This window comes from Aspergillus flavus, chromosome 6 (assembly GCF_009017415.1).
Source record: "Aspergillus flavus chromosome 6, complete sequence".
NCBI classification, from domain to species: domain Eukaryota; kingdom Fungi; phylum Ascomycota; class Eurotiomycetes; order Eurotiales; family Aspergillaceae; genus Aspergillus; species Aspergillus flavus.
In genome coordinates this window covers 1,308,688-1,333,465 of record NC_092410.1, presented here as the reverse complement: position 1 = coordinate 1,333,465, position 24,778 = coordinate 1,308,688, and the positions used below count along the sequence as shown (strand labels likewise).

At 49.1% G+C, this 24,778-nt stretch overlaps 7 protein-coding genes across 7 annotated transcripts; 4 read left to right on the top strand and 3 right to left on the bottom strand.

Annotated features, from left to right (window-relative positions):
- Nucleotides 1–581: 581 nt before the first annotated feature.
- Nucleotides 582–2,342, bottom strand: F9C07_8336 (P-loop containing nucleoside triphosphate hydrolase protein; the record flags this gene model as incomplete). Its single annotated transcript, XM_041294087.1, has 3 exons — nucleotides 582–2,108; nucleotides 2,176–2,270; nucleotides 2,330–2,342. 3 exons carry the CDS (start codon nucleotides 2,340–2,342, stop codon nucleotides 582–584), a joined length of 1,635 nt encoding a protein of 544 aa, XP_041149346.1.
- A 391-nt stretch (nucleotides 2,343–2,733) lies between these two features.
- On the top strand, nucleotides 2,734–3,687 carry F9C07_8335 (putative glycerol-3-phosphate phosphatase; the record flags this gene model as incomplete). The annotated part of the gene is made up of 4 exons (XM_041294073.1): nucleotides 2,734–2,833; nucleotides 2,909–2,930; nucleotides 2,982–3,091; nucleotides 3,206–3,687. 4 exons carry the CDS (start codon nucleotides 2,734–2,736, stop codon nucleotides 3,685–3,687), a joined length of 714 nt encoding a protein of 237 aa, XP_041149347.1.
- Nucleotides 3,688–10,751: 7,064 nt separating this feature from the next.
- hbx1 (putative homeobox transcription factor) lies at nucleotides 10,752–12,947 on the top strand (the record flags this gene model as incomplete). The annotated part of the gene is made up of 2 exons (XM_041294074.1): nucleotides 10,752–11,081; nucleotides 11,145–12,947. The coding sequence occupies 2 exons, from the start codon at nucleotides 10,752–10,754 to the stop codon at nucleotides 12,945–12,947; spliced, it is 2,133 nt and encodes a 710-aa protein (XP_041149348.1).
- Nucleotides 12,948–13,739: 792 nt separating this feature from the next.
- Nucleotides 13,740–14,930, top strand: F9C07_8333 (putative GPI anchored protein; the record flags this gene model as incomplete). The annotated part of the gene is made up of 3 exons (XM_041294075.1): nucleotides 13,740–13,874; nucleotides 13,930–14,151; nucleotides 14,211–14,930. 3 exons carry the CDS (start codon nucleotides 13,740–13,742, stop codon nucleotides 14,928–14,930), a joined length of 1,077 nt encoding a protein of 358 aa, XP_041149349.1.
- F9C07_2168632 (nuclear localization protein) lies at nucleotides 14,211–20,291 on the bottom strand. Its single transcript, XM_041294088.2, has 3 exons — nucleotides 18,419–20,291; nucleotides 18,003–18,125; nucleotides 14,211–17,815 (listed from the first exon to the last, which is right to left on the bottom strand). The coding sequence occupies exons 1-3, from the start codon at nucleotides 18,525–18,527 to the stop codon at nucleotides 15,903–15,905; spliced, it is 2,145 nt and encodes a 714-aa protein (XP_041149350.1). The 5' UTR covers nucleotides 18,528–20,291; the 3' UTR covers nucleotides 14,211–15,902.
- Nucleotides 20,292–22,158: 1,867 nt separating this feature from the next.
- F9C07_8330 (uncharacterized protein) lies at nucleotides 22,159–22,476 on the top strand (the record flags this gene model as incomplete). The annotated part of the gene is made up of 1 exon (XM_071511762.1): nucleotides 22,159–22,476. One exon carries the CDS (start codon nucleotides 22,159–22,161, stop codon nucleotides 22,474–22,476), a length of 318 nt encoding a protein of 105 aa, XP_071367746.1.
- Nucleotides 22,477–23,711: 1,235 nt separating this feature from the next.
- Nucleotides 23,712–24,653, bottom strand: F9C07_8329 (uncharacterized protein; the record flags this gene model as incomplete). The annotated part of the gene is made up of 1 exon (XM_041286902.1): nucleotides 23,712–24,653. The coding sequence occupies one exon, from the start codon at nucleotides 24,651–24,653 to the stop codon at nucleotides 23,712–23,714; it is 942 nt and encodes a 313-aa protein (XP_041149351.1).
- Between the last annotated feature and the right edge of the window lie 125 nt (nucleotides 24,654–24,778).

Here is a 24,778-nt window from a genome sequence, read left to right as displayed (position 1 = left end):
GAGGCGCGTGGAGAGCGGTGGCAATTTAATTCAACTGATTTGATTTGATTCAATCTTATCTTTTGGTGGGTATGTTTGCATACTTCGGTCTTTCCTGGCGGGGGTTGCTAATGGTATATCTTATTGGTGGTATTTATAGTTTCGTATTTGTATTAGATTGAATGGGATTTTGTGTGATTGGTATGGTTTATTCATTGGGATTTGTTTGGTTGTATGCTTTTTATATAGTTGTTGGGTTCAAGTTAATGTGTTGGGCTTTTATGTGGTGTGATGTATATATATCCATGTTGGATTTTGCGGGTGGATGTGTCAAAAAACATCGCCGTTTAAAGAGGATTGTTGTATATCTTTCTGGTAGGGTTTCTATTTTTATTCCTATTGTTTATTCATCTATTTCTGTCACACCGGGCTCCTGAGCAATATCCCAACTACAAGTCTCCCTGAACCAATACTCTGTATAACCATTTCATAACTTGATATTGACATCGAAAAACATCATTCTACCGTCTTAAGAACAAAAAACCAGGCAACGCCTTTTTGGTATCCATGTATCCATAGCAGACAAGAATAAATAAACCAGATTATTCCGCCATCTCCGCATCAGCGCCATCACCCCACAGACCCTCAATCTTGAACTCCTTGGCCCATTCAGTGACAACCTGCTTCGTATCCACGCCCGACGCAGCGGCTGCAGGAGCCGAAGCATCATCGGTCGCGGCGACAACTGGCAGCACAGGAGCATCGACCCATCCTTGGATCCGTCCGTCCCTCCAGTCATTGATCACGGTCATGGCTGCGGCCTCGATGTTGGGCACACCGTGCTTACCCAGACGACCGCGTTTGCGGGCAACGTGAATCAGGAAGTCGTGAGTCTGGTCGCCAGCGTTGAAAAGAGCGGGGATGCCATATAGTTGCAACAGCTTCGACTTGAGGTCCTCGGAAGTGGACAGACGCTTGAGGAGCAGGGACACGGCCGGGACCGGGTCCTCGATCTGTTTCGGGGGGATGGCGTTCAGGAGGACGAGGCGCGCACGCTCCTCCACCTGCTTCTTCTTGGACTTCTTCTTCTCAGCATTAGGGAACACGATACCGGGGGAGTCGATCAGCTTAAGCTTGTTGTCCAGCTTCACCTCCCGCAGGTTAGTGGTGACACCGGCCTCGGCACCGGTGGGGCATGCGTTGCTGGAGCCCTTGTTGAGACGGGCAGTGAGGGCATTGATGACAGAGGACTTTCCGACGTTGGGGTAACCGATCACACCGACGGAGATGGACCGCTTCAGGTTCTTGCTGTGCGCGTAGGACTTGAGAGCCTTGAAAAGCGTCTCTGATGTACCCTTGACGGTCAACTGCTTGTGGTCGAAGCTGTGAGCGTTGGCGGTGCCATTAGAAGCCTTCAAGGGCAGGGTGGGGAAGTATCGGCGCAAGTGGACCAGCCAGTTCTTCAGCACCGGCGGAGGGATAAGATCGATCTTGTTGAGGATGAGGATCATTCTCTTGTTTCCACCAGCCGCCGCCATAATCTCACGCTCCACATCCTTGGACCGGGTGCCCTCCGGATCGCGAGCATCAAGCACATACAGCACAACATCCGCAGCGTCAACAACCTGCTTGAACACCTTATCGAATTGTCGCCGAGAGCTCTCCTTGCTGTGAGTCTGTGAAACAAGCTGGGGAGCGGAATCGCCCAGCGCAGCACCGCCCTCTTCCTCATCCTCATCCATGCCGTCCATATCCTCATCCTCATCCTCGTCCATCTCATCGTCATCATCGCTCTCATGTTGATCTTCATACTCTGCCGCTCTCGCGCGCGCAGAGGCAAGTAGCGCAGCCATGGGGTTCGACGATTCATCAACATCCTCATCCATATCTTCATCGTCGGAGTCACCCTCCAGATCAATATCATTTTCCATCACGTCCTCGGCGTCGTCTCCTTGCTGTTGCGACTCCTTCTGTGCCTTCTTGCGAGCGCGCGCCTCATCACGGATGCGCTCCTGTTCCTCGGCCTTCAATCGCTTCCTCTCCTCCATCTCATGGAGAAGCTGAGCCTTGTGTGGGAACAAATTAGGAATACCCGGATCCTTCTTGATCTTTGAGCGCCATTCGGGATTCTGCAATGACAGTATTAACCACAGGAACTTTCCTCCACAACAATTAAAAGAAAGAAACAGCACATACCTTCTTGGCAAGCTTTCTCTGCTTCCGTTGCTTGGCTGCAGAGGCCTTCTCGATCTTGTGCCGTAACCGGACGGGCGTCCGCTTCGAGTTTTTGCCTTGGGAAACGGTCAGTACGAATTCGAACCCGCTAAAAAAGGAAAGATGAAATGTTTACCTAGCTTGACCATCTTGACAGAATTTCACAAATTCCCCTTGAAGCAAAAAAAGCACAAACAAGGGTAGAAGGAAGTGATAGAAGTTTTTTCTTCTATCTAACAAGCTCGCCGTCTGAACAATTTTGTGCAAACTATTTTACCCACGCTAAGATAACCGGACTAATATACCACCGATCTCCGATTGTCCTGCGGATTTTGTGCCCGATCTATAAGGAAGGAATTCTTTATCTATTGAGATTTGAACCATTTACTTTCTTGTGGTTTGGTCGCCGCATTCTCCGTTTCTTTCATTGTGGGGTAATTTAGTTTAAGGCATTTTTCTAGACATCGTTCCTACTTCAGTCTTTCTTCGCTCATTCTGGTTACCATTTCCATTGAACATCCTGGTCAATCTATAAGCACAATGACTAAAGGCCAAGGCTCATTCTCAGCCCCTCCGCAAGTCGTCACTTTTGATGGCCTCCTTTCAGATTTCGACGGAACTATCGTCGATTCGACTGATGGTAAGGATATAAAGTCTATTTGAATACAAAGATCCTGTATCTTACAATAGGCTAAATCTTCGGCGTTTCTTCCAGCGATTGTGAAGCACTGGCACAAGTTAGTCTGACCCCGCCGAACTATAGCCACATGGTTCTAACCCAACAACAGGATCGGCGAGGAGCTAGGAGTTGACCCTAAGGCTATTTTGGCCACGTCCCATGGACGTCGGAGCATTGATACGCTGCAGGAGTATGATCCGAAGCTGGCGAATTGGGAGTGTAAGTTCATGTCATGGTCCCTCGCTTTCGGGGAGTTCTATATCAGCGAGTGATGAAAATAGGGGTGGCGGGGGACGGGGAGGAAGCGCATGGACTGATGATCGGTTGTTCTAGACGTCAGCTTTATCGAAGGCCGCATCCCTAAAGAGTTTGGCTCCGATGCTGTTGAAATCCCCGGCGCTAGATACCTCCTTTCGCAGCTCGACGACGCCGGTGCCTGCTGGGGTGTCGTCACCTCCGGCACGCGCGCACTCGTTGATGGCTGGCTAGGTGTCATGAACCTCACGCATCCGAAAATGCTTGTTGTCGCGGAGGATGTCGAGCTGGGCAAGCCCGACCCGCGATGCTATCTGCTTGGCCGTAAGCGCCTCGGTCTGGAACATTCGTCATCGCTAGTCGTGCTTGAGGATGCGCCCTCGGGCATTAGAGCAGGCAAGGCTGCGGGATTCAAGGTGATCGCGCTGACGACGACCCACTCCCTGGAGCAACTTCAAGAGGCTGGCGCAGACTGGATTGTGGAGGACTTGAGAAGTCTTTCGGTCAAGGGCGTGGTTGATGGACGCATTCTGTTGGAGATTCGGGATGCATATCAATAAAGGGGAGAATATGGGATCAATAGACTAGACTGGCTTGGGTTTCCACCTTCATATTGCTTTACCAAGTTTTACACTGGGTCCGAGGGTTGTGTAGACCTTGTTTTCTTTTCTTTCAGTTTCGTTGTACATAGAAGGTTAGAACGCATACTCCAAAGTACATAGACAAAGTACGGGGCCCGTTTTCAGGTGATATGACATGTACAAATGTATGTACAAGTAAGGAAGTTGCCTTGCATGGCGCTAATGCTTGGACGGTACGATTCTCGCACAGAATTCCCTCAGAAGCTCCATCCCAAACGACGGCTCGAGCACCTTTAATGGAGATGAAACAACGCCAAACGACTGGGGCTGAAACGGTACTAGGCTGGCTGAGTCGAGTCTAGCCGTGATTCTGAGAAACAAGTACTACGATTACTACCGACTAAGGAAGGCGAGTGTGACGAGAAAACGCCGCGATGTAGACGAGGATCCATAGAAGACCCATCGTGAACTTTGAACGGTGGCGGTGTGAAGTGGCTCAAATCAGAAAGATGGGGGATATGGAGCGAGCTCCATTCGGGAGAGCCGTCGGAAAGGTGATCTCTACACCGAGAGATCTTTGCCGAGGCATCACCGCCTACCGGCCCTGCATGACAGATCTTAAAGTCATGCCCATTCTGGAATCCAGGTGCAATATATCATGGAATAGTTGATGTTTAAGTTAAACGTCGTAGGGTTAGACCTTTCTCACCGACAACCTGGTGCTCAAACGAGTCTCAACAGGTTCCGATAAGCTCAGATCGAGCAAGAAAAAGAAGACCTATTGCATGCAAAGTGGCCGTCAGACGCAAGTCGAACCCGATCTAGAAAAGAGGGAAAGCTTGGAAAGTATCCCAGATAACGATCAAAATGCGATTCGGGCTAAACAAGGAACCGACTGGATTGTGGCAGCAATCCACATCCACACGAGCTGTTCCAGAACAGATTCGAGGGGGTGAGATGAAGAACTTTGGGTTGCAGGTCGAGAACGCCATGGCAAACACACCTCGTTTACAGAAGGGGGTGATGGATTTCTGGAAAAAGACAGGTCGATTTCAGCCGCCCTTCCTTCAACTTGGAAGCAACAGTGATCGTGATCGGCGTAATCCCCGCCGCGTTGTCCATTGGAAACAGACTGGAGCCTACCAGTGCTGCGTACTTGTGGCTTTAGCTTGTTTCTGATACTGTACTCGGAGTACGCAAGGGATAGTGATACAGGAAAGGAACACCACCGGGAAGTGGGTTCTCTGTTCTACCATTCGTTTTTTTTTTTCTGAGACTTTTTGGACGAATGTGAACGTACTGAGTGAAGATGGGGCATCAATCACACCGGTCGAGTTTTCTGGATGGAGAAAACCCATTGAGCAGGTGTAAAGGCGTGTGCCTAACCTGTTTGGAGACAAGAGAGCCAACAAACTGGGAATTCCTGACCCGCATAGTTCGAATGACTGCAGTGTGATTTCCTCGAAGTACTGCAGTGCATCTACCCGTAGAGTATAGCATCACATCTCCCCAGCGGGATTGAACTCCAGGCAGCCTAAAGGAAAAAAGGGAGGAAAAAGAAAATAAAAACGAAAAAAAAGGAAGAGAGAGAATTGGCAGCGGCCCTGAGCGTTGAGCAGCGTAAGTACAGAGTACAAAGGGAGCCAAGCCAACGTAAATCAAGGCGCTGTGGCTTGAGAGTTGCCCCCCGGCAATGGAGCTCATTGGTGCATATCAATCGGCACTATTTGACAACTTCTGACAAATTCTCCTCAACTTCATCCGTGCACGATTAGACGACTAAACCAGGAAGTCCCTCGGATGCGACAATGGGAAAGCCCTGCAGCAGATCACAAAAATAAAAAGAGAGAGAGGAAATAAGAAAAAGCAAAAGAAAATGGGCTCAACTGTGGCTGATATTACGAGCACCGCCACGCAGCTGAGGTCTAGTTTCCTGTGGCGCTGCAAGACGCGTACGGTATCCTCCGTCCGGGGCTGCATCTCTATCAGTTTGGTAATCCTTAGTCAACTATCTAAAGTTGACTATGGTATGTACTAACCTGAGTAAGTCTAGTGATTGTGATGATTGTCGTTGTTACATCATCCGTGAACAATGACCCCATATCATCAGGTAATGGAGATTAAGATTGACGCATGGGAAATCAGCGTGGTAAATCCGATCCTAGGGGATGGAGTCGGATCGTACGTATGTAAGCAAGTTTAGACCAACCTTATACCCCCAAAGTCAGGGATACGATGCTATCGTCGATCACTTAGTGGTTCGTTACTGTCAGACTCGCTTCAGGGGCGTCACAGTTCTGTGAATTCACCAGCTTCCTCACTTTCCATTCTCGACAGCCACATTGATACGCCGATGTCTTCGGCGAATTTCTTCTAAAGGGGGCCAATATTTGAGATCCCTACATCGGGTGACAACGGCTCGTCACAGAGCCCACCCGTCTGAAAATCACTTGGAAGCGATCCGTGCGGTTGCTTGCGGATCATCCCAGGGGTCAGGTAAAGGACCTACTGTGAGATCTGTTATTTTCTTTTTTCATTTTCTTTTCTCTCTCTCTTTCTCTTTTTTTTTTTTTTTTCAATACTCGGCTCCGAAGGTTCCAAGCACCTGGAGAGGTGATAGAGGAAGATACCTGGGGCGAACCACAATGATTGCTAATTGGTCTGGGCTTGGAGTATGTCATTTATTTGTCCCGACCCCAGTGCTATCCATCGACTATAGTATTAGCACAGTGTACTAAATGGATACACAATGGGTCCGTGATACATACCCTCGCCTTGGGCACTTATTGTCTAAGTGTTTGGGAAAGACTCTCGAGCTCTCAAGCTCAATTAGGTCCCACATTACATACACGTGAACGATGGGGATCTCTTTCAGGTGTTCGCATTCATGAACAGCCATGATCCCTGCTCCATTCACAAGGGCTTCGGATAATCATGAGCCATGATGTATGCCTGTATGCCTGTATGCATGTACAGAGTCCCGTAAGATTGTCCAATGGTACTTTTTTTTTTTTACCTTGGGGGTCAACTTTGCTTACAATTACGACCTGAGAACTTTTGTAGAATAGTTCGTTGTGCCCCCTTTCTTTCGGTTCCACCAACGCCAACGCCATGTGTGCCATGTCCACTCTGACGAAGATCGTCTGGAAATTTCGGGTACGGTACCGCGGTGCCGGAACTTGCAAATCATGGACGTTGAGTTGCTGTCACACTACTTAGCCGAAGTAGAAAAAAAGGAAGTAGGATAAACGTATCCCAGGAAAACGACACATGCATTAACCGCTAAAGTAGTGACAGTTGCCGGGTAAATGGAGAAACCAGTGGGAAAAGGGCAGCACATATGATAGCACCGAACCGCTCCGTTCGTCTTCCCCCTAGCATGGTCTGGTCCCCCCTCCATATGCATGGCAATGCGTTTGGAACTGCTGTTGCGTAGCCTCGTGACTTGGCGTGAGCGGTTCGGATTGCATCATGATTAGCGGCTTTTCGGGGAGAGTGAGTGATTGACAGAAACCCGGAACCCGGAAATGGCCCCAATGGTGGAGTCCGCTCCATCTCCTGTGCTTCCAGGCATCTGCCAATGTCGAGACTGAAAAGTAAGGCCCAGTTACGCTTCACCCATAGGGCTTTGGAAGGAAAGGGAAGGAGATAACGGAGTCGCGGGCTTTCATTTGACAATCGAACAGATCCTTGTGGTGATCGACGGGATCTGTAGACTATTGATTTTAGTGGGTCTTGGCCTGAGTGCTGCCACGCTTTTCCCACTGATTTCCTTTTTGCTTTTCCCACGCTTCTTTAGATTTCCCTTAGACCAACAGGATGATTCTCCGTCCCATGAACTTTGTGGGAAACGATGACAGGCGCATCTGGAGATCCGTGCTAACTGTTGCGGGTGTACGTATGCACTCGGTATCTGTACACGAAATTTTTTTTTTTTTTTTAAAACCACCTCAGTAGCGTGCTCCGTGCTGTGAGGGTCTCCCCTCAGTACTCCATCCTGTCGCCACTGCTCTGCCCAAGTACTTCGCATTCGAGCTTCCCCTCTTTCGGCTAACCAGAGGGAATCCCCTCCTCCACACCTCATGTGCTGGGGACGAAGTAGAAAAGAAGGGAAAGCAAAGGAGAAAACCAAAGATAATGGGCAGGTTTCACAGATGGCTTTTTAAGTCTGTAGCGAACTTGACTCAACTGCTTATTTTGGGTTTCATATTAGGGGTGGTTTGATGTAGATGCCCTCGATGATTATAATGCAAACCAAACAAATACATTAAAATCGGAGTTTGGCACAGAGAACCTTGGGAGTCAAGCGGTCTCTCACCGCTAAACCCAATATAGAACTTACGGGCTTCTTTCGCGAATCCGATGACCAGAATCCCACGGATGGACCCCGATGACCCTTGACCCCGTGATCGAATCTTGGCCTCAGGCAAGACCATCATTGGGTGACATTGCAGGCACATCGATGGATCTCGGGGGACTTCCAGGCGAGCTTCATCTAGGTTTCGACTTGATTGGATGGGGACTGGGAGTATGACCCACTCCCCACGCATATCCGATGCGCTCTCTGACACGATTTCGCTCTGGCAATGCAGTGTGGAAGAACTGGAAAATCATCACACCCTTGTAGGGAGTAGATAGCATGTTTACTCCATTATATCAACGGACAACTTCACTATTGGCGACGGTTTGTTTTAGCATTGTTTCGGGGCCCATATCTCTGCTTCACGGGATCTTCCAAATTCCCATATGTGACCCCGCCCCCCTGGGTAAAGCTAAATTCGTTGGTCCCTGGGCTATGACGCTAATGCAGGAACTGACGAAGCTCTTGTTAGTAAATGGAAGTACTTACGGAGTTACCAGTTTCACTCTGAATCATTATTATGGTGACACCCGTGAGATTGGATGCCGATGGTGTCACCACCTGTGGGAGTTACGGTCACTCAAGCTTAAAGTACTTCAGTTGTGTTCCTTGGCGATTTCTTCTGTTTTTCTTTTTCAGTAAAGTTCAGTTTGCCGATTTCCCTTTCGGCCTTACCCCCTTTTTAAACTTTGGGTGTGTCGCGGGAAAGATCCCGTACTGAACTTAACCGTCTTCCACCAATCATATTCATTGTCTCGGGATTACAACTGTACATCTACAAACTCAGACGGGATACTCTGGGAACAACGGAAACATGTAGATTCAATGTGAGGTACGGATAAAGAAAAGTACGAAGAATGAAGCCCTATTACTGATACCCAAAAATAATCAATGGATTCTTAATTTTCTACTACAAACCCCAGTAATGCGACATGGGTAAAGCAGGAAAAGAACCAAAAAAAAAAGAGGAAAGAAAAATTACTAACTTTTCACAGGACGATGCAGTCAGTATGGGCCCGTCATCCAGCATACACGAACATCAGTGACTCTGCCTCAGATTCTCGCAGTCACCGCCACAGTGCCACTACCTAATGAGGGTCTGTAATGATGCACGTCCAGAGCTACTTACCTACATACATATGTAATGTACCTATGCATGTATGTACCTAACACGTCCATGATGTTCTACTTCGATGATGATGATGATGATGATGATGATGATGATGATGGTGAAGATGATTATCTTAATTTACTCATCTGAGTATTGTTTACCCAATGCCTTTTTGAGTTATTTTAAGCCTTTGGCTGCTAAGGCTAAGCTAGTTTGTAAGAGAGAGAGAGACAGAGAAAGAGCGAGACACAGGAACAGAGCCCAAGGCCGCCACCCCCTAGAACCGCGCGAGCGGCACCACCACAAACCCACTTTCGGCCAATATTTTTGGTGGTCGGTGCCTTTCGGTTTGGTACGGTACCTGAACTGTCCGTACTCCCGTACAGTGGTAACCAACCAACTCTACCAGTGTGGGAGGGTACCTGAGATCGCTACCATGGATGCGTTCCTAGATAAGGTAGACTATAATGATTTCAGGGGAAAACAAGGGTGACATTTATTTAGACGAATCACCTGGAGAGACAAATATGTGAACCTCTTTCTTTTTGGATATTTATTTCATATGATTGATTTCTTAATCTATCTTAGCGCTGAGTTTACTAATCGAAAGCGATTGGGTTCATCATGCATACCTACCTCAGGAATAGGCCAGAACAATTTAAGCTAAAATCGGGAAGCTGCGAGTACGGCTGAAGCGCTGATTCCCCCAGTCATCCAAGCTGACGGTAAATACGGCATTGATACCAAACCGCTTCGAATCCTCTCTCAGGTCCCGCTCGGCGATCTTCCAATCACATTTGGGCCCTCCCCACCTTTTGCTTTTCCCAGGCAGCCGCTGCCAATCTCTCCATCCGCTTGTAATCCACACCACTTCCCTTTTCCTTTTCCCCCCCAATTCCTCAGTCCCCAGTGACTGGTGTCAATCCTCGTCTGGAATTATTTTTTTTCTTTTTCTTTTTTCCCTTTTTCTTTTCTTAATTTTATTTTTTTATTTTTGATTTTTGATTTTTGATTTTCGATTTTCTAATTTTTTTGGGCCCTTTTTGTCTTTTTCTGTCTTTCTTTCACTCAGACTCTCTACTTTCTTTCCTCATTCTCTCCTTTTCCTCTTTTGTCCCCTCTTTTCTATATTTTCTTTTTTGCTATTTCTTGCTTTCATTCTCGATCTGCTTAGTCGTTCCTTTCCTTTCCTTATTCTGATATCTGCTTATTAGTACCGCTGTCCGACTCAATACATTCATTAATCCTCTCCCTCTTTCTGTCTTAATCCATCCGGTCTGCTGCTGTGTTGTATACTACCACAATCTATATACCCAGCAACAACCTGTCATTCTCTCACTCCACACAACTCTCTCAATCATCCTTTTTATAAAAGAGCTTATCTATCCTCCCCTCCAAAGTCATTCTTAATCCAACAACTCATACTTCTTGTGATCCAATTGTTCAATGATCTAGAGCCGTCACCTATCGAAACTTGCCGCTATCTTGTTGCAGCAACAGGTCCGGTCTTTGTATACCCTTTCCCTCACCTCCTCACCTCCTCCTAATACACTCGCACCGCCAACCGCAACCATGAATTATCTTCACCACCCATACGCGTATGCTGGTCATGCTGCGGTCCCCATGGAACAGCCCATTGCCTATGATCCGACAATGGCACACCCATCCATGATGCATCCAATGGAGGGCTACATCTATCCGCACCCACCTTTTGACATGATCGACTTCTACCATCAGCCTATTATGGACTACGAGGAATATGCAGAGAACTTGTCTCGTCCACGGTTGACTAAGGAACAAGTTGAGACCCTGGAGGCCCAATTCCAGGCCCACCCAAAGCCCAGCAGCAATGTTAAGCGTCAATTGGCTGCTCAAACAAACCTCAGCCTTCCTCGGGTTGCTGTTAGTGAATTCCCCACTCGACATTAGCGCTTTCCGTGAATTTTAAGCTAATGATCAATACAGAACTGGTTCCAAAACAGACGCGCAAAGGCCAAGCAGCAGAAGCGACAGGAAGAGTTCGAAAGGATGCAGAAGGCGAAAACAGAGGCCGAGGAAGCTGCCCGGATCAAGATAGAGAATGCCGAGAAATCCGAATCGAACCCAGACGTCAAAGAAGAGACAGACAAGGAAACCCCAAAGCAATCATCCGATCAGACCATGTCTGATGACCGTACTAAGACACCTGCTTCTAACTCACGATCGAAGCATCACAAAACAAAGAGCGAGTCGGCTCGGGAAGCAACCTTTGCATCATTGCAACGAGCCTTGAATGCCGCTGTTGCTGCTCGAGAACATTATAGTCCGGATGAACAGGGTCAACCTGCTACCATCCATGAGGGCTCGGTGTCTCCGACAACAACCTACTCAGGCATGAACAACCACGGTGATAGCCGAGCTGCCCAGAGCAGTTCCACAACTCCGTTCTCCGAATGGGAAAACGCCAAGGAGACTGCGATGTCGTGGTCCGCATCTCAGAGTCCCCAAGAACATCTTGGCTACTCCGCTGCCGAGTCGCTAACTGTCCCGGAATTAGACGGCTCTCATCAGAATGTGCAGCACAGTGACACCCTCCAGTTCCACTCTTCACAAAATGAGGAGTGGTCCGGCCAGGTCCAAGGGACAAAATCCTTCCCTGGCTATCACTCATCCAACGACGCAGAAGCTTCTTATAGTGCAGCTCAATATACCTTGCACCCAGAGAGCTCATTGTCAAGACGAGGCTCTTCTGATGATCTTGCTGACTCCCTCGAAGGTATCGGGATTCATGCGGCTGGACTTCCGATCAGAACGGACCGATCTTCATGGAAAGAAGCCGGCAAGGAACTTGACCTTGCGGCCCGGAGAAAGCGGCCTAGGCCTGCTGCTATCGGTACTTCAAGGTCGTCGTCCATGTTGGCAGGATCGGCAGCGTCCATGTCCCCGACCACAAGACTCCCAAGCTACGGCTCTGCACCTGGTGTGAGACAGTCGAAATCAGCGCAATGTCTCAACTCACGTTACGCAGGTGTTCGGAAAGCATCTGCAGCTCAGCGTTCGCCTTTGAACCTGTCTTCCTTTGCCGAAGCCGGGGCCTTGGGTACTTCCAAGCCAGAGATGTCATCGATGCTGTCGCCTGCCGTCACCACGGGTGGGCTGGCTCCACCAACTCCCTTGACACCAGATGACCTGCATCACTTCATTCCAAATACTCCTAGTGATGGCGGTTACTGTCTGTCTGCCCAACCCACCAGCCAATTATTCCCTACAACACAGCCCATGCAAATCAACATTGCCTCTCCTCCCGCTACGCCTATGGCTATGGATATGCTTTCCACCTACCAGTACCACAGTGTTGCACCACCAATGTCCGCTCCTGCCCATTATACTTCGTTTCCTGATTATGTCACTTGCGAAGGAGCCCCTTTGACGGGCAGGAGTTGGACAGGTGCCAACTCGATGCCCTCACCAGAGGCAGCCTTTCAGAACCGTGTCCCAATAACCCAGGCGGATGTTTCATCTCTGTCATATGGACAAGCTCTGGAGCAGGGTCGACAGCCTGCTGATAGCCTCTCAGCTGCTGGGTCACCGCCCCTGATGTATACGACGGATGCTGATATGCATACATCGTCAGGGTCATTCCATGGTGATGCGAAGCCGACGGAGTTCTATATCCACGAATTCCCCGAGCAGCAGGAAGCTCATCGGTTTGTTGCGCAGCAACTGCCGCAGAAACCAAAGGCGTATACGTTCAATAACCAAACGCCGAGCGATTGGAGAGGAAATTGAATATAAAAAGGGAAGTAAAATTATTCGGCGTTTGATTTCATGTATCGGGCTTATACACTGCCACTACTCTGTATGTAATTACACCTCTGTCTTTCCCTATTGCATTGTCTGCTGTTACAATATGGGACTCCCTAAGATCCCAGGTCTTGTCTGTTTGATTCCCAGAGCATTCGTGTTGGTGTGTTTCTTCGGCGTCTGCCATGGTTTGTTTTCATCTTCGGTTGTATTTGGTATTGGGAGGGAAATATTCTGGATATTGTTGGATCTTGCATATGTATTTGGAAGCGGTTGGACTTTTTTTTTTTGACATATATATTTGGAGGCTTGAGTTTCTTTCGTGTCACGTATTTATTGGCCCTCGCTGTAATTACTACTAATACTGATAATATGGATGACGATTGCAATCGCTGCATCGTCGGCGCCCTTAATTGTACACACGTGCTGCACCACTCATTATTTCTACCTTCTCTTCTTTCGCCTTTTTTATTTATTTATTTATGTATTTATTTATTATTTTTTCCCTCTCTTTCTCCCTTGTGTTAAATATTCGCTCCGAGAACGGAGGAATTTGTGCTATGACTTTACCAATTGGCAGGTCGATCGAAATTAAGTGAATGGGGCTTGGAGACCGTTAGCTCCCACGTGCCGACCTGGTAGGCAACAAATCGCGATTACACAATATCATCATGGTGCCAGCCACGCAGGCACCTGACGAAAGCAATCCTATATAATGCAGGCCGTCGATCTTGTGCTTTTGAGTCCACGACCTCCGCCAGTATTGTGCCTTCCATCATGAAGATCTCGGGCTTTACTTCAGTAGCGCTGGGCCTGGCTGCCTTTGCGGAAGCCTCGTATGTCAACTATACCACAGTAACTGGATATTTCTTGCAGGATGAAGCGACAACCGATCCATCCACGTTTGACTTCGTCAGTACCCAACTTACTTTCCCTTTTACTTTCGTCATAGCTAACCATGAATCAGACAACCACTAACTTCGGTCTGATCAATCGCACGTACCCAACCGACAAGGGACATGGCAACAAGAACAGCCACCGTACCCAATGGGAGCGATTCTACCACCAAGTAGTTGAGTTGAATCGTAAATCAGGCCCCAATGTCGACTACAAAGTCCTATTCCTTGGCCGCCACGGCGAAGGTTGGCACAACGCAGCCGAAGACTACTACGGCACGCCTGCCTGGAACGTGAGTAACAAAAATCGCCTATGACCATGCCGAATCTCCATCTTGCTAACACCAACCAGTGCTATTGGTCCCTCCTGGACGGAAACGGCACTGCTACTTGGCGCGATGCCGAGCTCACTGATGCCGGCGTTAAGCAGGCTCAAGTTGCCCACGATTTCTGGCAAAAAGAGCTAGACACGCAACATATTCACCCACCGGACAGCTACTTCGTCAGCCCCCTAACCCGCACCCTCCGCACAGCCAACATCACCTTCTCCGGCCTCAGTCTCCCACACAAAAGCACCCCCTTCCGCCCTCTGATCAAAGAGTATCTCCGTGAAGGAATCAGCATCCACACATGTGATCAACGTCGCAACCGCACATACATCCACGACCTATTCCCTACTTGGCCCATCGAACGCGGTTTCACAGAGATAGACGAGCTCTGGAACGGCGTAACAGCCGAAACCAACGCCGCGCAGGATCTCCGTAGTAAATCTGCCCTGGACTCGATCTTCCAAGCCAACAATTCCGGCCTCTTCGTCTCAGTTACGAGCCATTCGGGCGAAATCAGCTCGATCCTCCGTGTGGTCAAGCATCGTACCTTTAAACTTAACACTGGTGCTGTCATACCCGTTCTCGTGCGCGCCGAGACCGTCCCTGAGGCCCCGACGACGACCTCGGTTTCGTGGACTGCTAGTGCACACTGTACTGCGCCGCCTGTTACGTCTGTCGACTCGTGCGTGTGTCCCTCTACGGCTGTCCCTGTGACGACGCCCTTGGTTACTGTTTCTGTATAAATGAGGTTGCGATGGCTATATACTGCCCAGGAAATGGCGGTTTGTGTATCTATAGATGATGTTCTTGCTATATCTTGTTGCTCAAAAGTGTATACGCAGGTTATAATTGAATGAATATGAATATCGACGTGACATAGGATATCGTAACTTCAATCTCAACTACTGGAATAAGACAAAATTCCACCAAAATGCAAGTGACAAGATGGCAAAAGCACCAATCATCAGGCCAAGATATCCACCAAAGGGAAAACATCATAGATATGGGCGCACGTGCATAGTCCTTGCAACGGAGTACCTGTTCAAATCAACCTACCAAAAAAGGACAAGCATAGACAAATGGGGAAAATGTATTCAAATTAGAAGCCCCAGAGTATGAACCTGCGTGCAATCTGCATACTATAAACACAAACATTGAAAGCATCAACATACGCACCAGCATTCGAAGGGCGCAGAGTCCAATGTCCAACATGAACACTTGAATAGCTGAGTAGAGTTAAGATAATCATAAAATGCTGGGGAAAGTAAACACTGAGACCAGTAGACTGAAACGCCCGCCTAGACCAAACGAAACATGATGAGAAAAAAAGTATCACCACCGTCCTATCTGACCGGCCTTCTATCATTGACATACAAGAAATGCACAACTTCCATACTCGTAACGTGTAAGCCCTATGGAACCAAGGAAAGAGAACATAGAAACAAAATCACAACATCATCGGGTATAGCAGAGGGTATAGAAAGAAAATGCGCAGATTATCATTAGCTGTTATCCTTGAGTAAGGATAGTGTATAGCAGGAAGCGGTATAACAAGGTGCTAGAAAGGGTGGAACGGCAAAACGAGCAGAAAGGGAAAAGGGGACATAGAACGTGTTCGATACACAAAGGTCACAATATCCTCGCAACGCCTCTTAAGTCCCATGAACGCCAAGATTCTGGTCAACGCCGGCCATGACTTTCTTATTCGTAGGCTTTTAGTAACCGGACCATCCAAGTGGAGCTCCGGATTGACCTGGCTGTGGATGTCCCGGTTGCATCGGTCCGCCAGGTGTTGGGGCCCAGCCGGGCATGGCACCTCCCGCGCTCATGCCCATGGCAAGGCCTGGCTGCTGTGGTGCTCCTGCCATAAACTGCTGACCACCAGGCCCCTGTGTCGAAGGGTACATGCCTCTTGCAGCTGTCATCGCAGCATATGGGGCCGCAGTGCCGCCTGGAAAGCCCATGGATGCCATCGGCTGTTGTTGAGGTGCCTGCGGATGATGTAATGGGAAAGACTGCGGCATTTGTGGCGCAGGCGGACGGGGTTGGTTCCGCGGAGACTGCGACGGATGTTGTGCGAGAGGTGAAGGCGAGTGTTGTTGCTGTGCATGTAGTTGGGAGGCATACTGTGGTATTCCCACAGCCTGCGGACCCGCGGCGGACAAGGGCGACGGTTGCGGTTGGGGCGGGGGTTGACCCCACATCTGCTGCGGTTGTGACGGGTAACCGTACGGGCCTGAAGGCTGTGGAGTGCCTGCAGATAGAGAAGGATTCGATCGCTGATGCATCAGGTCAGGACGAACCGCAGGCCCTGTCCGGGCGGGCGACTGCCCAACAGGGGGTTGCGGGTGGGCCACCGCTTGCTGCAAGCCGGGCTGACCGGGTATCATCGGAGTTTGATGGGGGAGCATGGCCTGCTGCGGCTGGGTCGTGTTCATCATCGGAGCCGACGCGATTTGAGGAGACTGCAAGGGTTGAGATGCCGACGGAGTCGAATCGAGCTGCCCAGGCTGCGACTGAGCCGCGGACGCTGGAATCTCGCGCTGCTTGGAATAGAAATCCTCCAAGCCTTTCTGGCGATAGCTGCGCTGGGAACTCAGGATTTTATTAAAGTCGGCGGTGTGAGAGGCCTGATTCAGAATCTCAGCCGCCGAACTGGGTTGTGTCCGGTCTTGGTACGGCTGACCAGTCAACTCTTGGCGGGTCCTAGGCATGCTGTTGTACTCTCTCAGTCGCGGATCGTCCGTTGTGGTGGCCATATGGATCATCGGCAGCGGCGCAAGAGAAACGGACGATGGTGGACCCATAGGTAAGCTGTTGGGCATAGCCTCAAGTGCATTGCTATAGATGACATCGCCATGGGCCAGGGCTGGCAGGAGGCTGGCAGCACTCGCCGCTTCCGCAGCGGCTGCATCGCGAGCTTTGGCCCCTCCGGGGCGTTTCTCGCCCGCCAGGTCGTCTTCGGTGAAGCCCTGTTTCCGGGCCTTGCCCTCCCAATAATCATCACGCACTCGCCGTCCGTTCACAATTACTCGACTGCCAAACTGACGGAACATCGATCTTGCGGTCACAATGGCAATTTGACGTGACCGGTAGGAATATGGAAGGATGTCTTGCTGAATCAAATCATCTTTTTCGATCTGCGTGGCGATAATCTTGTGCAGAGATCGATTTTTGTTGAACAACAGATATGAGTCGCGGTACCCAAGTACACGTGCACATTCGGTTGCTAGCATGAAAAGCTTCGTTCCGCGGTGAGGCACACGGAACGTGCGACATTTGTACTCCCGGTTGCCTGTAAGATAACCCATGGCATTGACCTTCTTCTCACCAGCTTCATCGAATTCCTTCGGGATGTACTCGTCGCCCTCCTCGTTCAGTTGATCAGTCGTGTGATCGCGGACGGTCGGGAGTGCCTTGACCAGGGTGGACTTGGTCGGGGTGGTCTTGTCCGGAGGCGATGCTTGGGGAGGCGACACGTTGACACCCGCCTGGTGAGGGAGGGGCTGTGCTTGCATTCGTGGGGTTTGCATATGAATATTAGTCGCTTGATCGCCAATAGCTGTGGTAGAGGGGCGTGGGGTCTTTGGAGGGCGCCCACGCTTTCGACGGCCATGTTCGTCCGCACCTGCTGGCAGATGGTCGGATGGACCTCACGTTAGTCGACATGGAACTCAATAAAGATGACATAGGGGAAAGCGTGCACGCGTTAAATCAATAAAACAACAAATAGTGGTTAAATGAGACGAAGCGGCTCGAGAGTGTCTTATACGGTGTCTAAGCAAACCGTATGATAACTCGCGACGCGCACATACCGTCGTCATGATCTCCATCAGCGCGGAACAATCCGCGCTGATCTGGAGTCCGACTCCGCTTGATCCCGCGAGGAGCGGTGTTTGCGCTCGTACCAAACGAGGGTGTTGGTAGAATAACTGCGACTAGCAAAAGGCCGTCAGTTTGGAGGTCGTCGCGATGGACAGACACATAGATATGTAAAAACTCGTAATGACCTCCATGAACGGCGATGGCAGTACCCCATTGTAATCAGCCGCGATAAGCGATTCAACATGGGTATTGTATGAACAAAAATAGCTCAACGGCATGGCGGGATACACCCAGTTGGAAAAGAATTAAAATTGGAGGGAGAAAGGTGGAATGTGAACGAGGCAAGGTGAGGGGAACAAAAGAAACAACTAAGAACAAGAAAGAAGAAAGCAAAGGGACAACATACCGCTGTTGGTATTCAAAGCAGCGGGATTAATAGTTCCCGAACCATCGACAAGGTCGCCTCCGATCCCATTCATGGGAGCGGAGACGGAGGAATGAGAGGTGCCATACATGGCGGGCCAAGGAGGACGGAAAGAGGTTGAAGAGCCGTCGCAAGGCCGCAAGGCGCGTCAAGGGAACGCGAAAGGTGTCAACACCAAAACGGGTGAGATGACGACTGAGTGGGCTACTGCAGCGAGACAAGACAGCAGAGCAGCTGTAACGATGCAAGTGATCCTCGGAACAATGAACGCAGACCACGATCTCGCATGCAGTGGGTGGTTGGACTGGAAGGTGGCAGGAAGCGGATCAGCGGGAAGGTTCAGAGCAAATCAGTGTCGCGCGAGCTTTGACAGGACTAGCAATGGTGTTAGGCGGTGAGAACACCCAGAGACAAAAGAGGAACAATGGAGGCGAGGCAGATGACAGGTGATTTGTGGCTTGACGGGCTTTTGGGGGGGAAAGGTGACCAGGGACAGACACCGCCACACCTTGCGGCTGTGACGTGTTTTCTATTTTGGAGGGGGAAGAGGATATGGAGAGGGGCGAACCGGACGGGGTTTCCCTTTCCCAAGGTTCCTTTCCTGCAGCAAGCACTGTCACCCGGGCTTTGAAGAGCGATAGGCTTAGGGAGGGGTTCAGCAGATAACACTTGAAGATGATTCACGCTGAGGGAACCGATCAGTGGGTACACCAGACTGGGGTTATGTGTGACCAACGGGCTGGTGTCTGTGTGTAGGTCGCAAAGTGTGCCAGGCAACAGAACCGATGGGTTTATTGGGTTAGAGTGAAAGGGGAGACAAACCAGGACAGCAGTTGGGTGGGGACCAAAGTTGGAGTTGGGACTGGGAAAGGAAAGGGGGCCACCCCAGGAAATGAAAGGAAAAATAAAATAAAAACCACAAGCAGATGATGAAAGAGGGAGGGTAAAAGAAAAGGGTAAGGTTAGTTGAGAGTGTCGAAGGAGGGGGTCGGAAAGGAAGGGTTGTTCAACGATAGGATCACAGCTCAAGGCGGGAGGCGGCGCCACACCCTCCTTGATTGGCGGTGCACCGCTTGGGTCACGATTCAACGCGGGCGCATTGATGATCTCTCGTTCCGTCAAACAAACTACTACCCTCCCCGACTCAAATCCTACCCTAAGCTTCTCTTCGTGTGCTGACGGTTGAAACCAGCCCACAACCCCAAAAGCAAGTACCAGAGGTGAGAACAACAAGGGCTAAAAAAAAAAAAAAAGGATTCGGTAGAGAAGATAAATCAAATCCAAAGCCACGAATCGAGGTCCGAGGTCCGATAAGAATAGAAATACTAACGCGATAGAACACGTATGACGCGCCCCTCTAGCTTATAAGGGAAAAGAGAAAGATGAAATGAACGGACTTACTTCCCCAATCACTTCTTCAGTCGTTACCTAATCTAATCTAGTATTCGTCCTCGAAGATTTATTCTTCCACTTGATGATACGGGACAAGCAGCATGTGGACGATCGGGTAGCGCGGACGTATGGACGGACGACTAATTTAGTGCGTATTGGATGAGCACTGGTCGTCATGAAAACTGATCCCTGCACGATCGCTTGGTTCCGACTTATTCACGGAAAAATGCAGTAGCAGTCGGTTTCGGAGGAAATTGTCAAAGTAGTAGTTGTATTTCCAATTCCTTACCTCGCAGATGGTCCGGATGACTATAAAGAAAGAGGATCGCAGACCACCGACAGTGGAGTGGATCGATCGACAGTGTAATGGACGAAAGGGTCCTGATATCGATAGGGGATCAAGAGACTTTCGGCGATGATAACAACACTCGACGAAGAATGGGGCGCGATTGCGTGGATCAACCTTAGGTAGCAATGATCAATCCATGCGTCCAGCTATTCGTGGATAAATGAATAGGACCAGTAAAAACACAATAACAATGGGATTTGGAATTGCAAAAAGAGGGTCCCAATGAAAGTCAAAAACCAAAAAGCAAAAAGTAATCCATACTTTTGTCAATAAATTAGAAATATGTCGCAGAACCACCGCGGGGCAATCCTTGGGTTTGGCACTCGGACAGAGCCGCTTCTTCCCCCGGAACGAATGGATCTGACCAGTGTGATATCAACTTTGCCCAAGTGATTTCGGGGGAGAAGTCGCTTTTGGCAATTTGGGACTGTTGACGTTCTTTCTTTTTTCTTTTCTCTTTTTCTCCCTCCTTTTTCCTTCGTCTTTTGTCCCTCTTTCGACCGTTGGCCCTCAAGGAGCTAGGAGTGCACGGAGCAAGTCAAACACGAGGGGAAAGGCGGATTTCTGAAGCGACGGTTGTGGCTTGCACTGTATGGAATGATAGTACAAGAATCGTGTCGCAGTCAAACAAGGCAGATAGCGTGGAGGAGAACTGCAGAAGCCAATGAAACTGGACTTAGTCCTTGCTAATAAGAGCTGCTGACAATGATAGCGATTGAACCATAGGCTTGATTAGTTGTAGACTAGGCCCTGGAATGAATGGCTTGCTTAGTGGATGCCTCCCGAGGTAGGACGAGGCCAGCCCATTCGCCAAATCTAGTCATTGGTCAAAGAAATTTTCTCTTTTAGTGTATTTACTTTAGACTCACTGGTACTAGTAGTAGGAGCGATAGGTGACCGGGAGATCCTCAGTATCCTGTCAAGACCCTACGTGGAGTCCGACGTTTAGTAGTTTGAACGAATCTCGCCTGACCACTAGGAAGAAATCTAAACCAGGCAAGGCTGAGAGCACTAAGCGTTAAGTAATACCGAGACGGCGAAAGTGTAAAGATACCAATGGAAAGGCTGGACGATATAATATGATATGATGATAAAAGGATGGAGAGTCTCGGTCCAGAAGTCACCATCTACTTCCGTCTCTATTTTGGCTTTTCAGGTTTCTTTCGTCTTGCAATTAGTGACTCCCTATTTCTGGAGCAAAAATCATAATTGAGATGAAGAGATCATCGGTTCTACCGAATATGCTCTTGGAATGGAGGATCCGTGACCGATCTGCTTTTTCCTGATTTTCAATGGAATCTCGCGCCTTTCCACTTCAGGACCAATCACAAGACACGCGCTTCTCCTCGCTTTTGATTGATGATCGACCATCTCGTACGGTATTGTCATAGTAATTCATTCTGGATCACTTCGTTTCTGAGTCTTTTTGGGACTAATCGTCATATTAACACAGATAAAAAGAAAAAAGAATAATAAGACGAACTATAATACGAACAATAGCAAAACAAATATAATAATACCAAGCCTACGTGGCCCTAGCAGTAGTGGAAAGACCGTTAGCCTTTATTTCTGCTGGTAAGAAATGGTTGATCTACGAAGACGTGGAAGAGTCCCGTTCTGCTACCATGTCGATCCCGTCCTTAGTTCCCGGCGAAGAGAGACAGATGGAAGAGAAAAGCACGACACTATCAAAGGGTCATCGGTGTGTGATAAGTTTATTTATTTAGAATTAGACTTGTGCAACCAGACAAAGTTTCATCTATTGATATCGATGTCATTATATAAACTAAATGAACGAGAGGTGGACATGCTCTTCAACGGAATTCTTAAGTAACTTCCTAATTAGGGTTGACCCCGAAGAAGCCCCATAAAGCCCGCGATCGACGGGATCTGACATGGACAATTCTCCGTAATATTAAACTCGACAAAAGTATGCCACCTTCAAGCAAGAGAAAGTAGGATAGAGTTAACGAGTATCGATATGCAAGACAGCTCGACGGAGAGTGAGACAAGATCAGAGACAATCGGAAACAATCCCGAAGTGGTCAACTATCCGCCATCACAACGGTTACATCTGCCTAACCAGATACACTCCAACGTGAAATACTTGGATCGACCAGAGGAATCTGTCCCGGCCGACCAGATACTCACGGTGCTAGGGACATCCTCGAACCCTATAGGCTACTCAGAGTACCAAACCCACATAGTCCAGGCATTCCAACAGGCAGATGACCAGCGCCGACGACGGATTGACTTTGCACCGGAAGGTCACTTGAGCGGGAACTACAGTAGGGGCTGATCACTTTGGGACCGTGCGTTTGATATTCACAGTAACTGACAGTACATCGCTGGTAAGAAGGATGCTCTCTCGGACGATGAATGTATTGAGAAGACATGGCGCCATCGCAAAAATCATTGATTCTACTCCGCCCCCACCCCCCCAACCTCAACCCCAAGATCAACGGTAACACATTACTAGTAGCAACTATGCACAGCGTCCCCTCTCCACTGTTTAGTCCTACTTACCAGTAGATCTTAAATCGCGCCTGCACATTAACGGTTTGGATTGTGGCCACTTCTATACGTCGCATATTGTGTGGTTACACAGTCGCCCAGATGCCCTTTGACTATCGGGGCTATGTTGGGCGCTTCTTCTTTCTCTCCTTTTCTTTCCCAGTGCCGCCTTTTCTCTCTTTTCATCCAATCGACATGGCACGATTCAAGCTTCCCAACCAGGTGCAGCGTAACCTATCCATGTCCTTTGGAGAGATAACGAACGGACGATAGCCGGGGAGGTCCGAGAAGAACGTGGAATCATTGGAGGTGATTTATGGCGCCAAGCAACTAACCAGTCACGGACAGGGAAATGGTATGCAAGTCATCACCGGAGCAGTTCCACATCAGCTGCAGACTAGGCTAGACCACGGACTCGGAGAAACACTAGGTCAAGTCCAGCCGTTGGTCTGTATCTTGCAGGGGTTGTACCGTGAGAGCTCATAGCCATCCAGACTGGACTGCATCGTCTGTCCGACGAGTTAGTGAACAGGTGGTGGTATTGGCGTTAACCGTTAAGCGTTGTAATATATACTTCGATGCTGATGAAATTATGTCTTTGAAGAATCTGCATCTATACACTGCCGGGATGTTATACCCACCGGTCCTCTTTGCAGATATCGTGGCTCTAGGACCAGTGCAGCTTTATGCACGGCCCTGCACGCGGCAAATGATCCTGCGAATGTATACCCACAGACCAGCTAAACGTGCGCATCGGGTGACCCGCCCGCTATGTATCCCCATTATGATCAATCCGGGTTGGGTAATAGTGGTGCAGAGTTTCAGAACTCGAACATCTCTCTCCCGTCCCATGCAATTACCCGAGACAACGCAGCCCTGAATCTTGTATTTGACGCATGTGCAACCATATGAGGGCGACTGCAGCATTTTCGAGACTAGTGGAAGGTACGTTACGTTCTCGAAATTTACTGGGATCAAGACGCAGTACAAGCTATCACTCTGAGCCCCTTTGCTCCTCTGTCATCCGAATGCCCATGGAGGCCGCGTCCTTGATTCGAGCGCAACGTGGAACGACTCGAACGTTCTTGTTTGTCTCGAGATGTACAATTCATTTCCAGGTGCAGGGTCCCAGTATGTGCGAAGTCTTTTCCCTGACAATGTGCTCGATGGAGGGAAGTCTGGAGTGGGAGATGGCTTGTGGGTATTGACTTTTGGAGGCGGTGATTCACGTAGGTTGTCTCCCTCAGTGCTTTGGTCAGTAACGTCTGGCATTTCGCCACAGGGTACCCTGTCGTTCTCCTCAAGTTTTGCGCTTACCCCGACAACCATCTCATCCAGATCGACAGCGCCAGTTATTTCATCACTAAACTCTACTTCGGCGTCCTCGAGCCTTTCGTTGCCCCCGACGTTTCCTTCTTTTGTGGAAACTTCATGAATAGTCTCATCACCCGATAAAATATCACTCCTCCCCAGTAGTTCCCCCTCAGTTTCCTGAGACGGACCTTCTTCAGTAGTATCTCCTTCATCCCGAGCGGCTTCGCCAGCTAGTTCCTGGAATAGTATGCCACTGTTCTCATATTTTTCGACTTTGCTGCCGTCTTCTTCTTCTTCCCAATTGGGATCGTGAATGACGGTTTCATCGCTACTGATGTCGATTTCGCTCATATCGACTTCTGTTCGTTCATCTTCCTCCACGTCTGTACAGACGCTCTCATCGACATATGTGGGCGCATCACGTGGTATTCGTCGCGTTGCGAGGCGAAGATAATATGGAACGAGAAAAATGATGAAGCACGGAGAAAGAGTTGTGGTCACGGCAGACAAAGGTGGCCCAACTTGGGTCAGAAACGCAGGAGGTTCTCTTGCGATGGTGAAGAATACCACTGCGACCGTGATCCGCACAGCTGTATAAAACTGTACGAGAGCATCTGACGGTATGTGGGAGGATGTACGAAGATCCATGGCTCCGAATGAATTGACATGAAAGTCCTCACTGTTTGTAAAACAGTGAGTTATGTATAACAGTGAGTTACTGGGTGGCTTTGACTGCTGCACGTACATCTCGACTTAGTAACTGCACACCTAAT